General features: G+C 43.9%; 1 protein-coding gene and 1 long non-coding RNA gene across 2 annotated transcripts in view; one reads left to right on the top strand and one right to left on the bottom strand.

The window, feature by feature from the left end:
* Positions 1-1172: 1172 nt before the first annotated feature.
* Positions 1173-26683, bottom strand: part of LRRCC1 (leucine rich repeat and coiled-coil centrosomal protein 1) — a 154074-nt gene continuing 128563 nt past the window's right edge. Inside the window, exons 18-19 of the mRNA XM_030216082.1 lie at positions 25524-25659; positions 1173-2702 (exon numbers count right to left, since the gene is read on the bottom strand). Of these exons, the coding sequence (XP_030071942.1) occupies positions 2580-2702; positions 25524-25659 (259 nt within the window). The 3' untranslated portion in view covers positions 1173-2579. The remainder of the gene's footprint in view (positions 2703-25523; positions 25660-26683) is intronic.
* Positions 2622-16344, top strand: LOC115478608. The gene is made up of 3 exons (XR_003943555.1): positions 2622-2704; positions 15167-15173; positions 16333-16344. It is a non-coding gene; the product is annotated as an uncharacterized LOC115478608 (long non-coding RNA).

Raw genomic sequence — 26683 nt, 5'->3', positions numbered from 1 at the left:
GGCCATTGCAAATTTTGTAAATATGCTATACAAGTGGATTACATCAATATACTGGGATCCCAAAAAGTGTTTAAGTTGAGACAATATACAGACTGCACAAGTTCGAATGTAGTATATTGTATAACATGCCCATGTAACCTTTATTACATTGGTCAAACCAGATGCCCCATAAAAGTGCGTATAGGTGAACACTTGAGTAATCTAAGACACCACAAGGAGGAAGCTCCATTAACTTCACACTGGTCCGCGAACAACCATATGCAACAAGATTTGAAATTTATAGTTCTTTTGCTGATAAATATGCCAAATGGGGGTAATGCTTCGGATATATTGTTCACTAAGGAACAACGATTTATATGTATTGACCCAATAGGTCTAAATCGAGAAGTTGAATGGATAGGCTGATTTTGTTATACGGAATAAATAGTGATGTTTGGGTCAAGGTCATAGTGCCCACCCATGCATGAGTGAGATGGTCTATTTCCGGTTCCTATTTAAACTAGTTCGACTTCATGGTTGAACGCATCCTTCTGAACCACGGCTGCCATAGCGATAAATTGTCATCTTCTCCTCCTGTTGTTCCTCTTTCCCTCCTCTGACACTAATTACTGTATTTTGTTTAATGTTGCTTAATAGACTATTGTACGCCACATTGAGCCTGCCTGTGGGTGGGAATAATGTGGGATATAAATGCCATAAATAAAATTATTCCGATTGACTGTGGTTGGAGTTCCCATTTGGTAAGTGACCATTTTGAGAATATATATTCATGTATGAGATTGTTTAGAATCATATGTTTCGTTTTCTCAGTTTATTTGGCTTGAGTTATTAGATAGAGGTGCTAAAAAAACAAATATAGAGATTCATGGTGGAGTTTCTATTGTGTATGAACTTTTTAACGGCTTCCTCCTGAAGAAGACATAATGAAACTCAGCTGATTTGTGCGATCAAATGACTATCCAATAATACGCACCAGTAAGATTAAGTCAAAGATTTAAAGCAAGGACTGTTTGAATTACACAGATTGTGACACAATTTTCATAATTGGTTTGATTTGGTGATACTACACGATGAACTACACACTGGACGGAGTTAAGAGACAATCAACACTTTGGCGGGACATGAAGGTTTACAGATAAGTCATTTATCTTTGTTGTAAATGGATACATATTTATGAGACTAGATAGATCTAGATTTGATTACTGTGGTATCAAGATACAAAATCCTTTGTAGAAGATCCCTTATAGGAGAAGCACTTTACCGCATACTCAATGCCTAATTGAGATATAATTTAGTTATTAGGGGATTTACTAAATTTGATCAAGCAGTATGTTGAAATCTTAGTGATTAACCGCAAGGGTACCTACCATTTGACGTGGGTTAATTTTCAGGTATAAGTTTGTGGGAAAAGTAAATAGTCTCCCAATATTTGAGAACGCCGAAGTGTGATGGTGGCTCACTACTCAGCCAGTCACTTTTAATATGACTGATGGGCGAACTGAGCACTTTTCAAAAATTTATATAATACAAAATTTTTTTTCCCCCAAATAAAAATCAACAAAAGAAAAATTGATGATGGTATATATAAACCAGAGTAGTAGGTATATAAGTGGGTCTTGTCTGCCTTTGATGTGGTAACAAGAATCTGCTGATCAGACTCCTACCATCTGCAACATCCTTCCATCATGTGCCCAGTTTCTCACGCATCTTACTGCAACATAATCATACACCACACCCGCCATAGACTTGAAATATGCCAGATAATGCCTAAAGACGTGGCCCAGCAGATAAATAAATGAAAAACCCTGCAATAGATCCTTTCACATGTTTATATTCTCTTAATACTTATTTTAAATTTCTATTTTAACTGATCATCTATATGTTTCTTCAATTTTTTATTCCCTATTGTATATCTAATAGTCATGTCAAATTTTTGTGCAAATGTTTTATACATATTTGTTATATGATTTGTTTATATGCTTTTATTTGTATCTGTGCAGACTCCTGAAGAAGGCACTCTGTGTACAGAAACATGATACCTTGTTGAGTCATCCTTTATTAAAGTTTGCTATCTACATTCAGCGTCTCTGGTCTTTTTCGAAGAGCCTGACTCTGTTCCCACTCCTTGTCTTTACATCATTTCTCAGGGGAGCATATTCCAAATTCTTGCCCCTTGAAATTGAAATGAATGCTCATAAACAGACTTTAAACATATATCTTTAAGAGTAGGATAACCTATTTATAGAGTACGAGGAAAGCAAGTGTTAAGTTATTGTTTTCTAATTGTGATTTATAAACATCAGTTGTACAGAATATTGTTCCTTTTTATACTTTAATAAAAAAAATTAAATATTAAATCATAAGTGTAATTCTGTCCCGTATTATACTAATGGGACAGAAGATCATGGGAAGCACTTGTTAGTATCGAAGCATATGAGGATCTCTAGGAAAGCTATGAATGAAATGGGTTCCCATTGGGATCATTCATAAAAAGTTAAGGGCTTCCATCTTTCCCATTTTAGACAGCAAGTATTTACAAAGTATTAAATAATGTTTTGCCTCAGTTTTTCAAAACGCCATCAGAGGTCTTGCTGAATGTCACTTAGAGCACTTGTAAGTCTCTTTATTTTTTCCTCCATGGCCTTCTTGCTTTTTGCTGTTTCTTGTAGAAGCTGACGCATTTCTTCTTCAACTTGATAAACCTGTTAACAGAAATACATTTATTGCTATGAAGTCAGATAAAATTAACATTTCTTGTAATTTGTATAAAACTGTACTAAGAGATCACTGAAATTTCATACTCCTGTCCTACATAAAACTGCACAGATTTAATATAAGTGTATAGTTTTAATATATTAATGAAACTTTTCTCAGTTTTGTTTGGGGGCTAATGCACACAAGCTCACTAATGCTTTTGCCAAACAGCAATGTGTTAAAAGCCCTGTTTACTTATGCTTTTAACCAGTGGTTCCCAAACCTGGTCCTGGAGGTACCTCAGCCGGTCAGGTTTTCGGGATATCCACAATGAATATTCATATGAGAGATATGCATGCAGTAGAGGCAGTGCATGGAAATCTCTCTCATGAATATTCATTTTCGATATCCTGAAAACCTGACTGACTGGGATGCCCAGTGGTGTACCTAGTGTACTTGACACCTGGGGCCAATAATTTTTTAACCCCCTTCTTCATATGAAATCCAAAATCTAGTACTAGGCCTACTGTGAATTAATACAAAATATAACAAATATCACTTATGACCTACAGAGCAATTCTACCATACCATAAGCACATATAAGGAAAAGGCAACATGATGGCAGAGGGAAAGGTCACCTAAATATAGAAAACCAGCTAAACTCACTGTGCACATGGAAAGCAATAAACACAAATGCTCGTAGTCTAGGTAAAAAGGTTCAAGACTTGCAAGCCCTGATGTTTGAAGAAAACTTGGATATTGTTGCTATTACAGAGATGTGTTTCAATGATTCCCATGAATAGGATGCGACTATACCAAGCTATAATCTTTTTAGGAAGGATAGAGAAGGCCGAAGAGATGGAGGAATGGTGCTGTGACAGACAATATCAGAGCGGCTGAAATGCAGGGAACATGGGGAAAGAAAGAAGTTTTATGGATCGTCCTGGAAAGAGAAAATGGAACCTGTATCCACATGGAGGTTATCTACAGACCTCCAGCACAAAAGGAAAAGCTAGACAAGGATCTGATAGAAGATATTCAAAACATTGGTATGAAAGGGGAGGTGCTACTGTCGGGAGATTTCAACTTGTCTGATGTGGATTGGAATGTTCCGTCTGCAGAATTGTAAAGAAGTAGGGAGATTGTGGATGCCTGTCAAAGTGCCTTGCTCAGACAAATGGTGACGGAACCCATGAGGGAAGGGTCAATGCTGGATCTAGTGCTCACGAATGGAGGAAGTGTTTCCAATATCCAGGTGGGTGCCCACCTATGTAATAGTGACCATAGCACGATATGGTTTGTTATAAGGGCAAGGGTGGAGTGTGGACACATAAAACTCAAAGTACTGGATTTCAGATGTACTGATCTTGATAAAATGGGGGAATACCTAAAGGAGCTGTTGGTGTGGGAAGGCATAGGAGAAGTGGAAAATCAGTGGTCAAAGCTAAAGGCAGCTATAAATATGGGGATGCGAAGGAGGTAGAACGAGAGGACATGAAATGAGATTGAAGGGGGGGAGACTCAAGAAAAATGTCAGGAAGTATTTTTTCACACAGAGAGAGTAGTGGATGCTTGGAATGCCCTCCCGCGGGAAGTGGTGGAAATGAAAATGGTAACAGAATTCAAGCACGCGTGGGATAAACATAAAGGAATCCTGTTCAGAAGGAATGGATCCTAAGGAGGTTAGCCGAGATTGGGTGGCAGAGCCGGTGGCAGGAGGCGGGGATAGTGCTGGGCAGACTTATACGGTCTGTGCCAGAGCCGGTGGTGGGAGGCGAGACTGGTGGTTGGGAGGTGGGGATAGTGATGGGCAGACTTATACGGTCTGTGCCAGAACCGGTGGTGGGAAGCGGGGCTGGTGGTTGGGAGGTGGGGATAGTGATGGGCAGACTTATACGGTCTGTGCCAGAACCGGTGGTGGGAAGCGGGGCTGGTGGTTGGGAGGCGGGGATAGTGCTGGGCAGACTTATATGGTATGTGCCCTGAAAAGGAGAGGTACAAATCAAGGTAAGGTATACACATAAAGGAGCACATATGAGTTTATCTTGTTGGGCAGACTGGATGGACCATGCAGGTCTTTTTCTGCCGTCATCTACTACTATGTAACTGATCTTTACGCAAGGAAAGTAAACAAATAAGTGAAGCAGGAAGCCTATATGGCTCTCCAAACAAGTAGCTGAAAAAATTATAGAGCAAAAGAGGCTTTGGTCAAGAAATAGAAAAGAACGCAATGCGAGGATCACAGAAAAGATTATCAGATTAAACTCAAAGAAGCGAAGAGGGAAATACGGCTAGTGAAAGCGCCAGCGGAAGAAAAATGACTAAAGATGTCTAGAGAGGTGACAAGACCTTTTTCAGATAAATTGGAGGAAGTAGAAAAGATAGGAATGGAACTGAAAGACTGAAAGATAACAAGAATGGCTATGTGGAGAGTGAGGAGGATAAAGCGAACGTGCTAAACAATTACTTCTCTTTGGTGTTCATGGAGGAAAATCTACCGAGGGAGTATCTGGGAATGGAGTAGATATTGCGCCGTTTATGGAAGAAAGAGTTTATAAACAACTGGAGAATCTGAAGGTGGACAACGCTATGAGGCCGGTTAAGATACATCCCAGGATACTGAGAGAGCTCAGAGAGGTCCTCGCGGAACCTCTTAAAAATTTATTTAATAGATCTTTAGAGACAGGAGAGGTTCCGCGAGATTGGAGATGAGCAGATGTGGTCCCACTTCACAAAAGTGGAAACACGGAAGAAGTGGGAAACTACAGACCGGTAAGTTTCACGTCAGTGATAGGAAAAATAATGGAGTCGCTGCTGAAAGAAAGGATAGTTAACTTTCTAGAAGCCAACGGGTTACAGGACCCGAGGCAACATGGCTTTACCAAAGGAAAATCCTGCCAAACAAATCTTATTGACTTCTTTGACTGGGTGACCAAAGAACTGGATGAAGGACATGCGCTAGATGTAATCTACTTGGATTTCAGTAAAGCCTTTGATACTGTCCCCCACAGAAGACTCATGAATAAGCTGAAAGGGCTCAACTTAGGACTGAAAGTGGTGAACTGGATAGGAAACTGGTTGACCGACAGGTGGCAGAGGGTGGGTAAATGGAATCCGCTCAGAGGAAAGGAAGGTGAGCAGTGGAATTCCTCAGGGGTCAGTTCTGGGGCCTGTTCTGTTTAATATATTTGTGAGAGATATTGCTGAAGGGTTGGAAGAAAGGGTTTGCCTTTTTGCAGATGACACCAAGATAGCCAATAGAGTGGATACCCTGAAGGGAGTATAAGCGATGAGAAGGGATCTCCAAAAGTTAGAAGAATGGTTGAGGGTCTGGAAGAAGTGCAGAGTGATGTGCTTGGGGTGCAGAAACCCAAAAGAGAGGTACTGGATAGGAGGGGAGAGATTAGAAGGCTCGACTCAGGAGAGAGACCTTGGGGTGTTGGTGTCAGAGGATATAAAGGTGAAGAAACAATGTGACAAGGCGACAGCTGTGGCCAGAAGGATGCTAGGCTGCATAGAGAGGGATAATACCAGCAAAAGAAAGGAAGTGTTGATGCCCCTCTACAAGTCGTTAGTGAGGCCCCACTTGGAATACTGTGTTCAGTTTTGGAGGCCGTATCTTGCTAAAGATGTAGAAAGACTAGAAGTGGTGCAAAGAAAAGCTACAAAAATGGTATGGGATTTGCGTTGCAAATGGTACCAGGTGAAACTTGCCAACTTGAACTTGTATACCTTGGAGGAAAGGAGAAACAGGGGTGACATGATACAAATATTTGAAAAGTATTAATCCGCAAACAAACCTTTTCCAGAGACAGGAAGGTGGTAGAACTAGAGGACATGAATTTAAAAGGAATGAGGGCAGACTCAGGAGTAATGTCAGGAAGTATTTTTTCACGGAAAGGGTGGTAGATACGTGGAATTCCCTCCCGCGGGAGGTGGTGGAGATGAAAACGGTAATGGAATTCAAACATGCGTGGGATAAACACAAAGGAATCCTGTTTAGAAGGAATGGATCTACAGAATCTTAATGGACATTGGGTGGCAACGCCGGTAATTGGGAAGCAAAACCAGTGCTGGGCAGACTTCTATGGTCTACGCCCTGATCGTAACTTGAATAGATATGGATGAGCTGGAGTGTAAATTTAAGGGGCTTCGACATTAGCTTTAGAACTTTTAGTACAAGAACAGTGCTGGGCAGACTTCTACAGTCTGTGCCCTGAGAATAGCAAGGACAAATCAAACTCAGGTATACATACTGTATATCAAACTCATGTAAAATGAGTTTATCTTGTTGGGCAGACTGAATGGACCTTTCAGGTCTTTATTTGCTGTCATTTACTATGTTACTATGTTAAACATTGCAGAGAGCAGTAGAACATCAATACTCCTATTGTAAAACAAAACCAGTCAGAATAGTACAGATCGCCGATCCTGCATAGTCAATGCCAAAAGAAACCATTTCTTTTTCACAGACACACTCTAATTCAGTATAGAATAAGTAAGAACTAAAAATAGAAATATGTAGAGAAAATTTAAACTGAAGCCCCCCAGAAGACTCTGCATACAATGCAACACCACAGAAGCAGAAACAGTGATAGTGATGATGTATGCATGTCCCCTAGTACTGTGCAAAATATAAATATAACAGATGTAATCACCACTTTACAAATTAACAAATAGAAATAAAACAAATATGGAAAATAAGATAATACCTTTTTATTGGACTAATATATTTAGGGGTTCATTTACTAAGGTGCTCTACAGTGTGGTAGTGCTGCCATAGCCCATTCAAAGTGAATGGGCTGTGGCAGCACTACCACACCACCTGCTCTTCACTCTTTCCTTTCCATCCAGCGTCTGCCCTCTATCGTCCCTTCCATCCAGCATTTGCCCCCTCTCTCTGCTCCTTTCCATCCAGCGTCTGCACCCTCTCTCTGCCCCTTTCCATCCAGCATCTGCTCCCTCTCTCTGCCCCTTTCTATCCAGTCTGCCCAGACAGTGCCCCCTATCTGCCCTCTCTCTCTCTCTTCCATCTAGTGTCTGACCTTTGTCCCTTCCATCCAGCATCTGCCCTTTCTCTCCCTTCCATCCAGCGTCTGTCCCCTCTCTGCCCCATTTCATCTAGCAACTGCCCCCTCTCTCTGTCCCTTTACATCCGTCTTCCCCCCCTGCCCTTTTCCATCCAGCATCATGATCTGCCCCTTCTCTCCCATCAATGTTCGCACCCCCCATCTCTGTGTCTGCCTTCTCTCTCCCTTCCATGTTGTCCTCTTGCCTCTTCTTGCTCATCCAGTGCTTTGGGGCCCCCTCTCTCCTTTTCACATTTCATACCCCACTCCATGCTGCTGCTGCTCCTGTTCCTGCTCCAAAGCAACAGCAGCAGCAATAACAAGGTTTTTTAAAAGAGCCAATGCAGGATGAAATAAAAATAATAAGATTGTGGGGCCTAATTGCCTGTGGCTGCTGGTTCTGCTCTGGAAGGAACCATCTGGAAGTGACCTCAAAGAGGTGGGGTCGGCAGCCACGGGTAGGACAGAGAAGACCTCGGGTCCGCTGCGATCATCCATCCAACAATAACAACATAATTTACTCACAGTCACTTTGCTGCTGCTGCTGCTGCCGCCACCTGTCCACCACTGCTAGTACTGTTACTTCTCCTCTGGCTCCGTCAGACTAGTAGCAGCGGAGGCCTGGTGGGAGTGGAGTGGATGAGCAGGAAGGCGAGGAACGCTGGTGACAGACAGAAGATACAGCAAAGCGGCCCGGGAGGAGGGGATGGAGGTTGCAGAGAAGGTACAGGCTGCAGGAAGACAAAGGACGAAGAGTCTCTCCGTCCTTCGCCTTCCTGCAGCAGCCTGTTACTTCTCTGCAACCTGAACCTCCGCCAGACCGCTGCATCTCAGAGAGAGGAGATGCAGTGGCTCAGCAGGGGTGGAGGTTGCAGAGAAGGCACAGACTGCTTCAGGAAGGCGAAGGACGGCGTGAGAGGAGATGCAGCGGCCCAGTAGGGGTGGAAGTTGCAGGAAGGTGCACGCAGGCCGCAGAAAGTTTAAAAGTTTTAGAAGAATCCTGGAAGGCAGGGATTGACGGAGCAGCAGGAGTGGAACACCCCCCCTTTGATCTGCACCTGGGGCAGTCTGCCCCTACCGCCCCGCCCTTGGTACACCACTGGGGGTGCCTCCAAGACCAGGTTTGGGAACCACTGCTTTTAACACACATAAATTAGCATGTGACAGTTGATGTGCTAAAACTAAGCTAATGACGTAAGGAAATAGACTATGCAGATGCACTAAAAACTTAACTACACCTCATGGATAATGTCAAGGTAAAATATAGGCGGTCCTTTTACTAAAGGATTGCCACATGGCAATCTGGAACTACCGCTGGCCCGACGCAGTCGTTGGCAGTAATTTCTCCTCGAGTGTGCACCATTTCCGGCGCTATGTGAAATTTCTAGCACAGCACTAACCCGGATAGTAATTGGAGTTGCGGCCACCACCTCAATGGGTAGCGGCAAGTGCTCTCTCCCCACCACCCCCCACATTGGTCATGCGGTAAGAATAATCTTACCGCATTGCCATGTCTTTTAAAGGCTTTTTACCTGCTGCGGTACAAAGGGCTCTGGCGTGCAGCAAAAAACAGCCCCCGCCGCTACTGCAGGGCCTTTTTACTGCAGCTTGGTAAAAGGACCCCTGTCTGCCTTACTTGCATGTCATTAACACTGGCTGTAAGTATGCTACCAGTACGAAATAATGAACTTGGAGAAATCTTAGGTCCTGTAACATTATCATAGCTTCTGAATGGATCTTGAAATTAATGCGTATAGCAAATCTTGACCTAGCAAATTCTAGACATCCTTTTTTTTCAAATTCTTTTTTGTAAAACGAATTATGTGGTTTGATGACTCAGAGGTAGCAGTCCAACCTGTTTAGTTACATCACACAACACCAAAATAATGGCCTTTTGTCTTGAGTGTTCTTTCCATTCCCCCACCCTTTCCATAGAGTTAAAGGTAAAGCCTTGATGCCTTGTCTTCTTTATAAGCCAACAATGGGAAGGAATGCTGAATTCAATGCTAGTGATTAGTTATTGACTACTTATGTGATGCAATGTATCATGGCACAATCTGGTAATCATGTGCTATATTTCTTAATTGTGTTTCAGGAAGCATATTTTGCTAACAAGTTGACATACTCTCTTAGAAGTGTCAATTTCTACAGATGATGCACAAACAGATTTTGGTAGCACATTGCTCTCAGAGATAAGCTGGTACTTTAAAAGATTCTGATAACTTTTACTGAACCAAAATAAAAACTTCTTAAAATAGATTTTACAAAATTGGGCAATAGTATAATAATGGGTGATTTCAATTACCCCAAAATTGGCAGGATAAATGTTACACCAGGGAGCGCTAGGGAGGTAAAATGTCTAGACTAATAAATGACTGCTTCTTGCAACAACTGGGAACAGACAAGAGGGGGAGCCTTTTTAGATCTATTCCTTAGTGGAATGCAGGGCATAGTACGAGAGGTAACGGTGTTGGATCCGCTTGGAAACAGTGATCATAGTATGATCAAGTTTGAGCTAATACCTGGAGTGAAGCCACACACAAAAAAATCCTACTGTAGCAGCATTTAATTTTCGAAAGGGTGACCATGATATAATGAGAAAAATGGTTAAAAAGAAAATAAAAGGATCGGCTGCAAAGGTTAGGACTTTTAATCAGGCATGAATATTGTTCAAAAATACCATCTTGGAAGCCCAGATCAGATGCATTCCACATATTTCCAAAGGTAGAAAGAAGAGAAAACAACAGCCAAAAAGGTGGTTAAAAGGTGAAGTGAAAATCTATTACAGCCAAAAGAACATCCTTTAAGGAATGGAAAAAGGGCCATAATGAAGAAAATAAGAAGCAAAATAAGCACCTGCGAGTTTGATGGAAAGCATTGATAAAGAAGCATAAAACAGAATATGAAGAGAAACTTGCTTCAGGTACATGAGAAGCAGAAAGCCTGCAATCTGTGGGACTATTTGATCATAAAGGAACAAAAGGGGAACTCAGGGAGGACAAGGCCACAGTGGAGAGACTGAATGAATTCTTTGCTTCGGTCTTTACGGAAGATGTTGTAAGGAATCTACCTGTGCAAACAGAAGAGTAGAGAATAACACACTGACTTCCACGTAGGGAGTGTCCAAAAATAAATCTTTATTGTGGCACAAAAGACTTGACATGGGCCATGTTTCGGCTGGTGTGCTCACCTGCCTCAGGGTATAAAGAAAACATAAAATATAATCAAAAACATATATAGGACATCAAATTAAAAAAAACACACAAAACCAACAAATTTGATGAGTATAGAGACCAATGGGTTGCACAAATATCAAAAGTATAACTATAATAATATGAACCTGAGGTATTAAAAAAAAAAAAAAAATATATATATATATATATATATATATATATATATATATATATATATAAATAAGGTCATAAATCGCAAGGTGCAAAAAGTAAAACTGTCAAACTCTAAGAACACTGTGTGAAAGAGATTAACATTGTATATTAAAAAGAGGGATATTTTTAAAAAAGAGGGGAGACTGCTCCATTCACTGAAATAGTCAATGTGGAAATTACCTTAAATAAGTGGAAAGGACAAAAAAGACAAATAGAAAAAAGGTGAAAATTGAATTGAGCTAGAGAATAATAATAATGGGACCCAACTTAAAACAACAAAGCTATGTCAAGTGCCTGGAGTAAAAACAGCTCTGTGTTGGCATAATCAGGCATGGAGGGGCATAATCGAACAGAAACGCCTATCTCCATGGGCGTTTATCTCCGAGAACGGGTCCGTGAAGGGGCGGACCCAAGCGTATTTTCGAAAAAATTAGACGTCCATGTTTTATTCGCCAAGTTGTGAGCTGGGCGTTTTTGCTTTTCAGCGATAATGGACAATGAAATCGCCCAGCTCAAAAACGAATAAATCCAAGGCATTTGTTCGTGGGAGGGGCCAGGAGTCGTAGTGCACTGGTCCCCCTAACATGCCAGGACACCAACCAGGCACCCTAGGGGGCACTTTTACAAAAACAGAACAAAAGGTAAAAGAGCTCCCAGGTGCATAGCACCCTTCCCTTGTGTGTAGAGCCCCCCAAATCCCCCTCAAAACCCACTGCCCACAAGTCTACACCATTACTATAGCCCTAAGGAGTGAAGGGGGGCACCTACATGTGGGTACAGTGGGTTCGGGGGGGGGGTTGGACGACTAAGCATTAAGCAGCACAATTGTAACAGGTAGGGGGGGGGGATGGGCCTGGGTCCACCTGCCTGAAGTCCACTGCACCCCCTAACAACTGCTCCAGGGACCTGCATACTGCTGCCAGGGAGGTGGGTATGACATTTGAGGGTCAAAATAAAAAGTTGTGAAACATCATTTTTTGTGGTGGGAGGGGGTTTATGACCACTGGGGGAGTCAGGGGAGGTCATCCCCGATTCCCTCCAGTGGTCATCTGGTCATTTAGGGCACTTTTTGGGGCCTTATTCGTGAAAAAACAGGGTCCAGGAAAAGTGCCCTAAATTCTAGCTAAAAACGCATACTTTTGTCCCATTATCTGTGAAATGCGCCCATCTCTGTTCGGCAGATAACCACGCCCCAGTTCCGCCTTCGCCACACCTCTGACACGCCCCCATCAACTTTGCCCGCATCCGCGACGGAGTGCAGTTGAAAACGTCCAAAATCGGCTTTCGATTATACCGCTTTATTCGTTTTTGTGAGATAAACGCCCATCTCCCGATTTAGGTCGGAACTTGGGCGTTTTTCTCGTTCGATTATAAGCAGGATAGTCAACTAAAGAGGTAAAAAGTAAAAAAGACCCCCGCATGATTGACAAAAAATGTACAAGAACAAAAAAAAACATGACATGGCTAGACATGCATATCAACCATATATATCGCATGATTGCATATTTAAAAGTATAGACATATGCATGGAAATAACTGGTTATAGCTCAGCAGGTCAAACTTAACTGGTTAGGAACTGCACCTGGTTAGGGAGAAAAAAAAAAGCAGCAGGACACGGGCCCATTGCTATATTACACATAAAAGATAAAATTCCATGAAGAAACTAAGAGAAGCACTTTAAACATCTCAAAATAATATCAAAGGGAAAACTGTCTCACAAAGAGACGCTGCATGAAAATACCTTGGCGCCAAAAATGTCACTGTTTGAGATACAATGAAAGGAAATGCGTTATCACAGAAATGTATTTAAATGTAGGCAAATGAATAAAACATGAGATGGTGATGCGGAGCTTCTGAAGACCGGCAAGAAAAAAAAGTCTAAACAAGATAATCGGTTATGACAAAAACCAGTTAAGAGGAAAACCATCTAAAAAATGCTCAGTTTGTGTATATATACAATAGTTATGTTTTAAGTTTTGCAGTCCCCCTGTTTTAGACAATACATACATTTTTGTCTGCGATGTGCACTGCACTATACATTTAGTATAAAAAGCATGTTCTCTGCCTGTGGTTACAATACTAATACTAAGAAAACATGTGCCTCAATGACAATTTCTATTGGTGAAATCTCTCAAAAAATATGACATAGAGGGGCATAATTGAACGAAAACGTCTATCTCCATGGGCGTTTATCTCCGAGAACGGGTCCGTGAAGGGGCAGACCAAACCGTATTTTCGAAAAAAAAATAGACGTCCATGTTTTATTCGACAATTTGTGAGCTGGGCGTTTTTGTTTTTCAGTGATAATGGAAAATGAAAGCGCCCAGCTCAAAAACGAATAAATCCAAGGCATTTGTTCGTGGGAGGGGCCAGGAGTCGTAGTGCACTAGTCCCCCTCACATGCCAGGACACCAACCGGGCACCCTAGGGGGCACTTTTACAAAAACAAAAAAAAGGTAAAAGAGCTCCCAGGTGCATAGCACCCTTCCCTTGTGTGTTGAGCCCCCCAAATCCCCCTCAAAACCCATTGCCCACAAGTCTACACCATTACTATAGCCCTAAGGGGTGAAGGGGGGCACCTACATGTGGGTACAATGGGTTTGGGGGGGGTTGGACGACTAAGCATTAAACAGCACAATTGTAACAGGTAGGGGGGGATGGGCCTGGGTCCACCTGCCTGAAGTCCACTGCACCCCCTAACAACTGCTCCAGGGACCTGCATACTGCTGCCAGGGAGGTGGGTATGACATTTGAGGGTGAAAATAAAAAGTTGTGAAACATCATTTTTTGTGGTGGGAGGGGGTTAGTGACCACTGGGGGAGTCAGGGGAGGTCATCCCCGATTCCCTCTGGTGGTAATCTGGTCATTTAGGGCACTTTTTGGGGCCTTATTCGTGAAAAAACAGGGTCCAGGAAAAGTGCCCTAAATTCTAGCTACAAACGCATACTTTTTGTCCATTATCGGCGAAAGGCGCCCATCTCTCCTCAGCCGATAACCACGCCCCAGTTCCACCTTCGCCACGCCTCCGACACGCCCCCGTCAACTTTGTACGCTTCCGCGATGGAGTGCAGTTGAAAACGTCCAAAATCGGCTTTCCATTATATCGATTTATTCTTTTTTGTGAGATAAACGTCTATCTCCCGATTTGGGTCGAAATCTAGGCGTTTTTCTCTTTCAATTATAAGGTAGATAATCTTTTAATGTATAGAAGGAAAATAGGAGTGTAAAAATTGATGTCCTTAAAGGAAAGGTCTCAGATCTAGATCTGAGTTGAGGCTACTGAGTGTTAGAATCTTAACATGATACATAGTTCTCTGTTCTTCTTTCAGTAGCACCTTATCAATGTCTCCACCTCTCCATGAAGTCTTTATTATTATTATTTGTTACATTTGTATCCCCACATTTTCCCACCCATCTGCAGGCTCAATGTGGCTTACATAGTACCGAGAGGCAATCGCCAGGATCGGTAGAGGAACAAATACAATTAGATGTTGGGGTCGAATAAGGTAGGTAGATTAGGCACATAAGGGTCAAAGATAGGGAGGGGAAAATAGTGTCCAATACGATATTTGGATTTGCTGTGTTGCAGTGTCGAGGCATCTATGTTGGGTTGGTAGGGTATGCCTTTCCAAACAGGTGGGTCTTTAGTGATTTCCGGAAGTTTAGATGGTCGTGAATTGTTTTGACAGCTTTAGGCAGTGCGTTCCATAGTCATGTGCTTACATAGGAAAAGTTGGACGCATAGGTTGTTTTGCATTTGAGTCCTTTGCAGCTTGGGTAGTGGACATTCAGGTAAGTTCGTGAAGAATTGGGTCTGTTTCTGGCTGGAAAATCAATCAGGTCAGTCATGTATCCTGGGACTACACCATAGATAATCTTGTGGACCAAAGTGCAGATTTTGAAGTTGATACGTTCTTTAATAGGAAGCCAATGCAGCTTTTCTCAGAGGGGTTTAGCACTTTGGAATCGTGTTTTGCCAAAACTCAGCCTGGCTGCTGTGTTTTGGGATGTTTGTAGTTTCATTGTTCTTTACATCCTGCATAGATTCCATTGCAGTTATCTGCATGGCTTAGCACCATTGATTGTATAAGGTTAAGAAATGTTTCCCTTGGGAAGAAAGGTTTGACACATTTCAGTTTCCACATTGATTGAAATATTTTCTTTAAAGTGGAGTTTACTTGGCTCTCAAGTATCAGAGTACAGTCAATTGTAATACCTAAAATTCTGAGGCTATCTGAAATAGGAAGGGTGTGGTCAGGGGTGTTTAAGATCGTGGGTTTGTAATTATTGTGTTGGGGTGAGAGGATAAGGCAATGTGTTTTTTCCGTGTTCAATTTCAGTTGGAATGAATTAGCCCAAAAGTCCATGGTATTCAAACCGCGTTTGATATCATTGGTAATTTCAGATAGATCGTGTCAGAAAGGGATGTAGATTGTGACATCATCTGCATAGATAAATGGGTGGAGGCCTTGGTTGGATAAGGACATGGCCAATGGGATCATCATTATATTGAAGAGTATTGGTGACAATGGTGATCCTTGAGGTACACCGCAGTCCGGTTTCCATGGCACCCCGACATAATAGACCATGACAAATAAAACCCGACAAAAAACCCCAAAACAGACTAAAACCAAAACAGACCATGACAAAAAAAACCCTCCTAAAAAAACACCCAAGACAAAATAGACTCTACTCAAAACAGGGCACGGAAACCTCCTTAATCAAGCTGGATTATCTTGTCAAGCAGATTTATGATTCTCACTAGATACCAAGTGTGGATAGTGAAGTCAAGCCGTAGGCAGGTGCCAGGACTTTCAAGTGACAAGCCATGGACTTTCTCAGTAAATCTATTTCATCAGGCCCTTTTGCCAGGAGTCTATTTTGTCAGGGACTTTTATGTCAGGAACTTTTTTTTGTTTGGAACTTTTTTTGTCTGGTTTCTTTTGACAGGGTGCCGGTTTCCACGGTTGTGATATGTTTATATTTGATTTTACTTGGTATGTTCTTGTAGTTAGGAAACTCTTGATCCAACTAAGTATATTTCCAGCAATCCTGAAGTGGTCTAGAAGACCTAGATGCATATTGTGGTTTACCATATCAAAGGCGCTCAACATGTCGAATTGGAGCAGTATGCTTTTTCCTGAGGCTATTTCATGTTTGAATTTGGCTAGGAGAGTGACTAGTACAGTTTCAGTACTATGGGAAGAGCGGAATCCTGATTGTGATTCATGTAGCAAAGAGAACTTGTCCATGTAATCGGTGAGCTGTTTGGTCACTATGCTCTCCATCAATTTGACTACTAGTGGGATGGATGCAACTCGGTGGTAACTGGTGATATCGTTCGATTTTTTCTTTGTATCTTTCGGTATTGGGATGAGTAGGATGTTGCCATGTTCCTCAGGGAAGAGACCTTGCTGGAGCATGTAGTTTAGGTATGAGGTCTTCTAAAAAGCGATTGGGGGCGGATTTGAGGAGGTGGCTAGGGCTGGGTTTAGAACCTTATAAACAAAAAATTTTAAATCATCAATGGTATGGTTCAACGAATGCCAGTGGTCCACTAAGTGCGCGGAGACAACATTCCAGCAGATGCAGCTTCTATGTTCAATTAACTGCGTTTTGACTTGGTGTTTGGTTTTACCGACAAAGTAAATCACATGGGAATTTGATGATGTATATCAATTGTGCAGTCTTGCAGGTAGAAAAATGACATAGGCTATGTGTTTTTCCGGTCTGTGGATGAGTAAAAACATCAGTTTTTAGGGCATGTGGACATAAGCACTAGCAAATCAGATGCAAAGCATTAATAAGGAAGACTAAGAGAGAATATGAAGAGAAACTCGCCGCACAGGCTAAAATTCACAGTAACAACTTTTTCAGGTACACCAAAGGAGCAAAAGGGGCACTCATGGACAACAAGGCCATAGTGGAGAAACTGAATGAATTCTTTGCTTCTGTCTTTACGGAAGGAGATGTAAGAGATCTACCTGTACCGGAAATTATTTTCAAGGGTGAGGATGCGGAGGAACTGAAAGAAATCTTGCTGAACTAGGAAGATGTACTGAGCAAACTGACAAATTAAAGAGTAGTAAATCAGCTGGACTGGGTGGCATACATCCAAGGGTACTCAAAGAACTAAAGCATGAAATTGCTGATCTGCTGTAGTAATATGTAACCTGTCGTTAAAATCATCCATAGTACCAGAAGACTGGAGGGTGGCCAATGTGACGTCAATTTTAATAAAGGGTTCCAGGGGTGATTGAGAAATTACAGACCGGTAAACCTCATGTCAGTGCCAGGCAAAATAGTGGAAACTGTTATAAACTGTAATTTTATTCTTTATAATAGTTTCCACTATTCTGTAACATGTGGAAGGGCATTTTCGATATGACGTCTAAATCTGGATTTGGACGTTTTACACAAAACGTCCAAATTCCGAACAGGAAAGAAGGTCAATTTCGAAAAAGAAAAACGTTTTGTGATTTGGATGGGGTTTTTTTAATCCATTTTGGTGAAAAAAAAACGTCCAAGTGCAAAATGTACAAAATCAAGCCATTGGGATGTCGGAGGAGCCAGCATTTTTAGTAGACTAGTCCCCCTAACATCCCAGGACAGCAATAGGGCACCCTAGGGGGCACTGCAGTAAACTTCATAAAATGCTCCCAGGTACACATCTGACCATTGCTCCCTTACTTTGTCTGCTGAGCCCCCCAAAACCCACCACCCCCAACTGTACACCACTACCATAGCCCTTATGGGTGAAGGGGGCACCTATATTATTATTATTATTTGTAGCATTTGTATCCCACATTTTCCCACCGATTCGCAGGCTCAATGTGGCTTACATTTGCCATCATGGCGATTGCCATTTCCGGGTAGCATGGTTACAAAAGGTGTTGCATTAAAGTACATACATACATGGTAGAGAAGAATACATACATGTAAGAGAAGAATACGTTATGGTAATGCATACTGATTCTTAAGTGAAAGATTGGATTGTGACATTCATCGACTATAGATAAATTATCTTCGACATTATGATTAAAGTATTAGAGCTTGATCATTGATAGTAAAGAGGTTGATCAGTCAATTGATAGAAGTTCGGTTTTTCTAATTTATTTGCAGTCATTATTATTTAGTACTGAGGATGGATGTTATTGGTATGCCTTCTTGAACAAATCAGTTTTCATGTGGGTATAGTGGGTATAGTATATGTGGGTATAGTGGGTTTCTGGTGAGTTTTGGAGGGCTCGCAGTTTCCTCCACAATTGTAACAGGTAGGGAGAGGTAGGAGGTTGGGTCCACCTGTCTGCACTGCATTCACTACTAGACTTCTCCAGGGACCTGCATGCTATTCTGATGGACTTGAGTATAACATCTGAGGGTGGCACAGAGGCTGGCAAGTAATGTTTTTCATCACATTTTTGGGGGGTGGGCGGGAGTTAGTGACCACTGGGGGAATAAGGGGAGGTCATTCCTGATTCCCTCCAGTGGTCATCTGGTCATTTAGGGCACCTTTTTGTGCCTTATTCGTAATAAAAACAGGTCTAGCTCAAAACGACTTAGTCTGGACGTTTTTGTTTTATTCCATTATAGCTGAAAAACGTCTAAGTGTTATTTGGAGCTACCACATGGCCTGGACAGTAATCTCATTTTTTACGCACGTCCGCTACATGCACCGGAAAATAATTTTTATTTTCCTGAGCGCGGCAGAAACCGGGCAGTAATTGTCATTCTACGTGCGTAGACGATTACTGCACGGTTACCGTGTGAGAACTTACCGCTAAGTCAACGGGTAGCAGTAAGGTCTCGGACCCAAAATGGACACATGCCAATTTTTATTGTGCTCCACGTCCATTTTTGAAATTTATTTTTAAAAAGGCCTTTTACAGGCGCTTTGAAAAACGGATCTCTGCACACCCAAAACACGTGCCTACACTAGCGCAGTCCATTTTTCAGCACACCTTAGTAAAAGGACCCCTCACTGAACTAAATCTTTATATTAGTCAGCTTTTACTGAACAGGTTTAATCTATTGTGAACCTGAGGAGGGAAGAAGAATGGGTAGGGCAGGGAGTAAAACATATTTCTTTGTTTACAATTGTAGGCATTTTCTGTCCGTTAAATGCTTGCCATGGTAACCAAACAGAACTCAACATTCCTTTGCCAACATTCCATGAAGCTGATAAAGTCTGATAAGAACAAAGCAGCTGATATTAGGTCTGAGATCACAGAGGTAAATACTTCAGCTACTTAGCAAGACATGCTGAAATGAAATTTTGGGAGTACAGAAAGCTAGGCATTATATGAAGAAACAATATTTACAGTGAACAATCTGTTTTTAGATATGTTTAGCATTCTGCATGATACAGCAGAAAAATGAAAATACTTAACTGTAGCAGGTATTCTCCGAGGACAGCAGACTGATTGTTCTCACATGTGGGTCGACATCCGCGTCGGCCCAGGAATCAGACGGCATTTTGCAAGCAAAATATAAAAAAAGTTTTGCCAGAGTCTTCTGGCGTGCGTGCAGCACACACCACGCAGGCACAGACTGATTTCTTGCCCGTCGCGTGAGCGCGTCCCTCAGTTAAATCAAAAAGCATAAAGAGAAGCAAATAACTCCAAAGGGGAGGTGGGCGGGTTTGTGAGAACAGTCAGCCTGCTGAGAGAATACCTGCTACAGGTAAGTATCTTCACTTTCTCCGAGGACAAGCAGGCTGCTTGTTCTCACATGTGGGGTATCCCTAGCAACCAGGCTCACTCAAAACAATGAACATTGGTCAATTGGGCCTCGCAACGGCGAGGACATAACATAGATTGACCTGAAACCAGAAACAACTAACAGAGTGCAGCCTAGAACAGAACAAAAATGGGTCTAGGGGGGTGGAGTTGGATTCTAAACCCCGAACAGATTCTGCAGCACCGACTGCCCAAAACGACTGTCGCGTCGGGTATCCTACTGTAGGCAGTAGTAAGATGTGAATGTGTGAACTGATGACCACGTTGCAGCCTTGCAAATCTCTTCAATGGAGGCTGACTTTAAGTGAGCCACTAACGCAGCCATGGCTCTAACATTATGAGCCGTGACATGGCCCTCCAGAGTCAGCCCAGCTTGGGCATAAGTGAAAGAAATGCAATCTGCTAGCCAATTTGAGATAGTGCTTTTTCCGATGGCGACTCCCCTCCTGTTGGGACTGAAAGAAACATACAACTGGGCGGACTGTCTAAAGGGCTTTGTCCACTTCACTTAAAAGGCCAATGCTCTCTTGCAGTCCAAGGTATGCAAACTGCTTTCGCCAGGGTGGGTATGAGGATGGGGAAAAAATGTTGGCAAGACAATTGACTGGTTGAGATGGAACTCCGACACCACCTTCAGCAAGAACTTAGGGTGAGTGTGGAGGACTACTCTGTTATGATGAAACTTGATATAAGGTGCATGCACTACCAGGGCTTGCAGCTCACTGACCCTACGAGCTGAAGTAACAGCCACCAAGAAAATGACCTTCCAGGTCAAATACTTCAGATGGCAGGTATTCAGTGGCTCAAAAGAAGCTTTCATCAGCTGGGTGAGAACAACGTTGAGATCCCATAACACTGGTGGAGGATTGACAGGGGGCTTTGACAAAAGCAAACCTCTCATGAAGCGAACAACCAAAGGCTGTCCCAGAGATATGCTTACCCTCTACAGAACGATGATAGGCACTAATCGCACTAAGATGAACCCTTACTGAGTTGGTTTTGAGGCCAGACTCTGATAAGTGTAGAAGGTATTCAAGCAGGGTCTGTGTAGGACAAGAAAGAGGATCTAGGGCCTTGCTGTCACACCAGACCGCAAACCTCCTCTATTTGAAAGAGTAATACCTCTTTGTGGAATCTTTTCTGGAAGCAAGCAGGACTCGGGAGACACCCTCTGAAAAACCCAAGGAGGCAAATTCTAAGCTCTCAATATCCAGGCCATGAGAGCCAGAGACTGGAGGTTGGGATGTAGAAGCAACCCCTTATTCTGGGTGATGAGGGTTAAAAAACATTCCAAGCTCCACGGTTCCTCGGAGGACAACTCCAGAAGAAGAGGGAACGAAATCTGACGCGGCCAGAAGGGTGAAATCAGGATCATGGTTCCGCAGTCTTGCTTGAGTTTCAGCAAAGTCTTCCCTACTAGAGGTATGGGAGGATACGCATACAGAAGGCCTGTCCCCCAATGCAGGAGAAAGGCATCTGACGCTAGTCTGTCATAGGCCAGAAGCCTGGAACAGAACTGAGGGACCTTGTGATTGATCTGAGTGGCAAAAAGATCCACCCAGGGGGTGCCCCACGCTCGGAAGATCTTGCGGACTATGCCAATGTTCACTGACCACTCATGAGGTTGCATTATCCTGCTCAACCTGTCGGCCAGACTGTTGTTTACACCTGCCAGATAAGTGGCTTGGAGAAACATGCCGTGACGGCGAGCCCAAAGCCACATCTGGACGGCTTCCTGACACAGAGGGCGACATCCGGTGCCCCCGCTTGTTGGTGTAATACATGGCAATCTGATTGTCTGTCTGAATTAAAATGATTTGGTTGGACAGGCGATCTCTGAAAGCCTTTTTCCTGAACGGACCAGGCTCCCTGAGTGTGGAGCCAATCTAATTGAGCTCCCCACCCCAAGAGAGATGCATCCATTGTCAGCACTTTTCGTGGCTGAGGAACTTGAAATGGTCGCCCCCAAAGTCAAATTGGATCGAATCGCCCACGACTGAAGAGAATTCCGAAAGTCGGTGGACAGTTGGATTACATCCTCTAGATCCCCCACAGCTTGAAACCACTGGGAAGCTAGGGTCCATTGAGCTGATCTCATATGTAGACGTGCCATGGGTGTTACATGAACTGTGGAGGCCATGTGCCCCAGAAGTCTCAACATCTACCGAGCCGTGACCTTCTGAGACGCTCGAACCATGGACACCAGGGACAGAAGGTTGTCCGCCCTCGCCTCGGGGAGATAAGCTTGAGCTGTCTGAGTGTTTAGCAGAGCTCCAATGAATTCCAATTTTTGGACTGGGGTGAGATGGGACGGGATAATTTATGACAAACCCCAGTAGCTCCAGCACCTGAATAGTCATTCGCATGGACTGCAGAGCACCTTCCTTCGAGGTGCTCTTCACCAGCCAATCGTCGAGATAAGAAAACACATGCACTCCTAGTCTGCGTAGAGACGCTGTGCCTACAGCTAGGCATTTTGTAAACACTCTGGGCGCAGACACCAGGCCAAAAGGCAGTACACGGTACTGAAAGTGCTGTGTTCCCAGCCAAAATCAAAGATGCTTCCTGTGAGCTGGAAGTATCGAGATGTGTGTATAAGCATCCTTTAAGTCCAGAGAGCATAGCCAATCGTTTTCCTGAATCATGGGAAGAAGGGTGCCCAGGGAAACCATCCTGAACTTTTCTCGGATAAGAAATTGTTCAGGGCTCTTAGGTCTAGGATGGGACGCATCCCCCCTATTTTCTTTTGCACAAGGAAGTACCTGGAATAGAATCCCAGCCCTTCTTCAGAACATGTTCGACCACTTGGGCCTGAAGAAGAGCGGAGAGTTCCTCTGCAAGTACCTGCTTGTGCTGGGAGCTGTAGGACTGAGCTCCCGGTGGGCAATTTGGAGGCTTGGATACCAGATTGAGGGTGTATCCTGACCGGACAATTTGAAGAACCCACCGGTCAGAGGTTATAAGAGGCCACCTTTGGTGAAAAAAACATTAACCTCCCCCCAGCCAGCAAGTCGTCCGGTACAGACACGTTTACTGAGGCTATGCTGAATGGAGCCAGTCAAAAGCCCGTCCCTTGCTTTTGCTAGGGAGTTGCAGTGGCCTTAGGCGCACGCTGTTGACGAGAACAAGCGCACTGGGACTGAGCCTGGGCAGGCTGCTGAGAAGCAGGAGTGTACCTATGCCTAGCATAGGAATAGGGAGCACTCCTCTTCCCTCCAAAAAACCTCCTGGATGAGGAGGTAGCAGCAGAAGACGCCCAGTGGGAGAGAGAATCCATAGCATCATTATGCTTCTTGATCTGGTCAACAAGATCCTCTACTTTCTCACCAAAAAGGTTGTCCCCCCAGCAAGGAACATCCGCCATCCACTGCTGGACTGAATGATCCAGGTCAGAGACACGCAGCCATGAGAGTCTGCGCATCACTATACCTTGGGCAGCGATCCTGGATGCTACATCAAAAGTGTCGAACGTACCCCAGGCCAGGAATTTTCGACACGCCTTCTGCTGTCTGACCACCTGGCGAAAAGGCTCGGCCTGCTCCAAGGGAGTGTATCAACCAAGCTGGACAGTTGCCTCACCAAGTTCCGCAAGTGGACTTTCGTGAAGAGCTGGTAAGTCTGGATCTTGGCAGCGAGCATAGCGGCCTGATACGTCTTCCTCCCAAAAGAGTCCAAGGTTCTAGATTCTCTGCCTGGGGGCGCCGAGGCATAGTCCCTAGTACTCTTGGCTCTTTTGAGGGCGGAGTCCACCACCATGTAATCGTGAGGTAGCTGAGACCTCATCAAACCAGTTTCACCATGGATCCGATATTGGGATTCAGCTTTTTTCAGGATCACGGGATTAGACAGAGGAAACGACCAGTTTTGCATAAGGACTTCCTTCAGTACATTATGCAAAGGAGGCGTTGCAGCCTCTCTAGGCAGAGAAGGATAATCCAGGACCTTGAGCATCTCAGCCCTGGGCTCATCCTCAACCTCCATAGGGAAGGGAATAGCCACAGCCATTTCCTGGACAAAGGAGGTAAAGGATAGACTCTCCGGTGGAGAAAGTCTCCTTTCTGGTGGAGGGGAAGGTTCAGAGGGAATCCCATAGGACTCGTCAGAAGAAAAGTACCTGTGATCCTCCTCTTCCTTCCACAAACGCTCATCTTCCGTATCAGACAAGATATCCCTCAGAGCAGTCCAAAACTGAGCCTGCCTCGACGCCGAGGAGCGACGTCCTCAATGGCGGTGCCGAGAAGTCGACACCCGCCTGGACTGCGGTGAAGCTTCCTCCACTGACGTCGAAGGGGAGTCGACCTGGGTTGCAATCGACACCAATGCCGCAGGCGGCACCGAGGTCGCGGACCTCACTATAGGTGAAGGGCCAGATGCTGCTGCAGCAGACGGTACGGAAGGCGCAAGCACCCCCAACACTGAAGCAGACTGGCGCAGCAATCCTTCCAGAAGCTCTGGAAGCAGGGCCCTGATGCGCTCGTCGAGATCCGCCGTCAGACAAGGCTGCGGGGTCAGTAAAGGAGCCGGTGGCAAAATCTGTCGAGGCTCGGCAGCAGGTACCGGGCTGCCAAAAGACCGACGCATCGGTACCTCCTGAATAGAGGGGGAGCGATCCTCTCGGCGCCGACGCTTCTCCGGTGCGGATTCCCTCGATGCCCCGGAGCTCCTGGTAACATGTATCGAAGGAGAACGATGACGGTGCTTCTTCGCCTTCGCTCGACGCCCTTCATCGAGACTCCTCTGTACCGATGAGGAGGACGTGGAATCCTCACGTCTCCGACGAAGGTCGGTCCCGGGGGGCCTGCATAACAGGAGGCCTCGAGGCAGGTGGAGACCCACTCAATGCCTCACTGCTCCCAGCGCAAATTGTTTTTTCAGCAGCAGCCATTACCTCCGCTCGATGTCGATGCCGCCGACCTTGGTACCGATGTCGATATCAACGTCAAAGGACCGGACCGAGCCCCAAAAAGCTTTTCTCATTGGGCTTCTCGAGACGCTATGGTCCGTTTCTTCATACGAAGACACAGACTGGAAGCAGCTGGGCTATGGTCGGGCCCAAGGCACTGGATACACCAGGCGTGGGTATCGGTACCTGAGATGGTCCAGTTGGACTGAGTACAACGTTTGAAGCCGCTGGGTGTCTTCGATGACATGGAAGGAAAAACGGCTTTGGCGAAATCAAAAGATGCAATTGTGCCTGATAAAAGAAAAAGGACACAACAATAAGGGAATAATCCAACTGCACGGCCTAAAAACTGGCCGTGACAAAAAACAAAGGAAACTTGAAAGAAGACAAAAACTAAAAGTACACTACGGGAACTTTTTTTTTTTTTTTTAATGACAATAATAATAAAATAAAGAAAAAATTAGAATAAAACGAAAACTCGAAGACTCTTTCCTGGGCCTGAGAGGAGCGCAGAAAAAAACCTACTGCACCTCAACGCGGAGAAAAGAAAACTGAGGGAACGCGCTCACGCGACGGGTGAGAAATCAGTGCGCGCTGCACACGCGCCAGAAGACTCTGGCAAAACTTTTTTATATTTTGCTTGCAAAATGGCATCCGATTCTTGGGCCGACACGGACGTAGACCCAAATGTGAGAACAAGCAGCCTGCTTGTCCTCGGAGAAAAACACATTACCTTTTCATTTGCGGTTTCAATTTCTTTTTGCTTGTCATTTGCTAGCTGTAGCAGTTCTGCTTGGTGTGCTGCTAGCACTGACTCCAGTTGTCTTCGAAATGCATCATCCACAGAATGAAGTTTTTCCACTGCAATCCTAAACATAAAAAGTATATTTTCAAACAATAAATATGTATCCTTAGATTACCTTTGAGTATGTCTTCTTGTACTAGCGGAAGAGTAGCCTGATGGTTAGAGAAGCAGGCTTATAACCAAAGAACCTCAGTTCAAATCCCACTGCTGCTCCTTGTGATCTTGGCAAGTCACTCAGGGGTCCTTTTATCAAGCTGTGGTAAAAAGGGCCCTGCGCTAGTGGCAGTGGCCATTTTTGCCATGGGCTGGGGCCCATTTTACCGCAACGCATAAAAAAAAGGATGAAAATAGCCAAGGTCATGCGGTAAGATTGCTTTTACGTGACCATGTTGGGGGAGGGGGGGAACACTTACCACCACCCACTGAGGTGGTGGTAAGGGCTCCCATGCTAACCCAACGGTAACCGGGTAGTACACTGTGCTGCCCGATTACCGCTGGGTTAGCGCTGTGCTAACAAATATAGGCTGATTTTCCCTAGTGTGGGAAATGGCATGCACTGGAGCTGGAATTACCACTGGTGCCCATGTTGGGTCAGCAGTAACTCCAGATTAGCATGCGGTAAGCACGCGTTGGGCTTACTGCCGCTTTGTAAAATGGCCCCTCAATCTTTCATTGTCTCAGGTACAAACTTACATTGTGAGCCCTTCATGGACAGGAAAATACCCACTGTACTGTACTTGAATGTAAAAAATGTTAGCTAAATCTAAAATATCATCTCTTCCTCCCTTTGATTCCCTATTTATTAATTCATTCCTATTTGATATTTTACTTATAATACAATGTCCAAGCAGACCACAATCCATAAAAATACTCTATACAGTCTGCAACAAATACTCTCTCTTCTGTTCAAACTTATTTTAAATAAAAATCCCAATCCTTCAAACCCCATTCAGAAATTCAATAAAACACTTGCATGAAGAACCATACTTCACTTTTGAAACCTCAAGTAATGGGTTTGTACATGTAAATCCAATGGTGATACATTCCACACAGCTGGGGTATAACATTGAAAGATACAACACGTCAAT

Source organism: Microcaecilia unicolor, chromosome 1 (assembly GCF_901765095.1).
Source record: "Microcaecilia unicolor chromosome 1, aMicUni1.1, whole genome shotgun sequence".
Classification (NCBI taxonomy): domain Eukaryota; kingdom Metazoa; phylum Chordata; class Amphibia; order Gymnophiona; family Siphonopidae; genus Microcaecilia; species Microcaecilia unicolor.
This window is presented reverse-complemented; position numbering and strand designations above follow the sequence as displayed.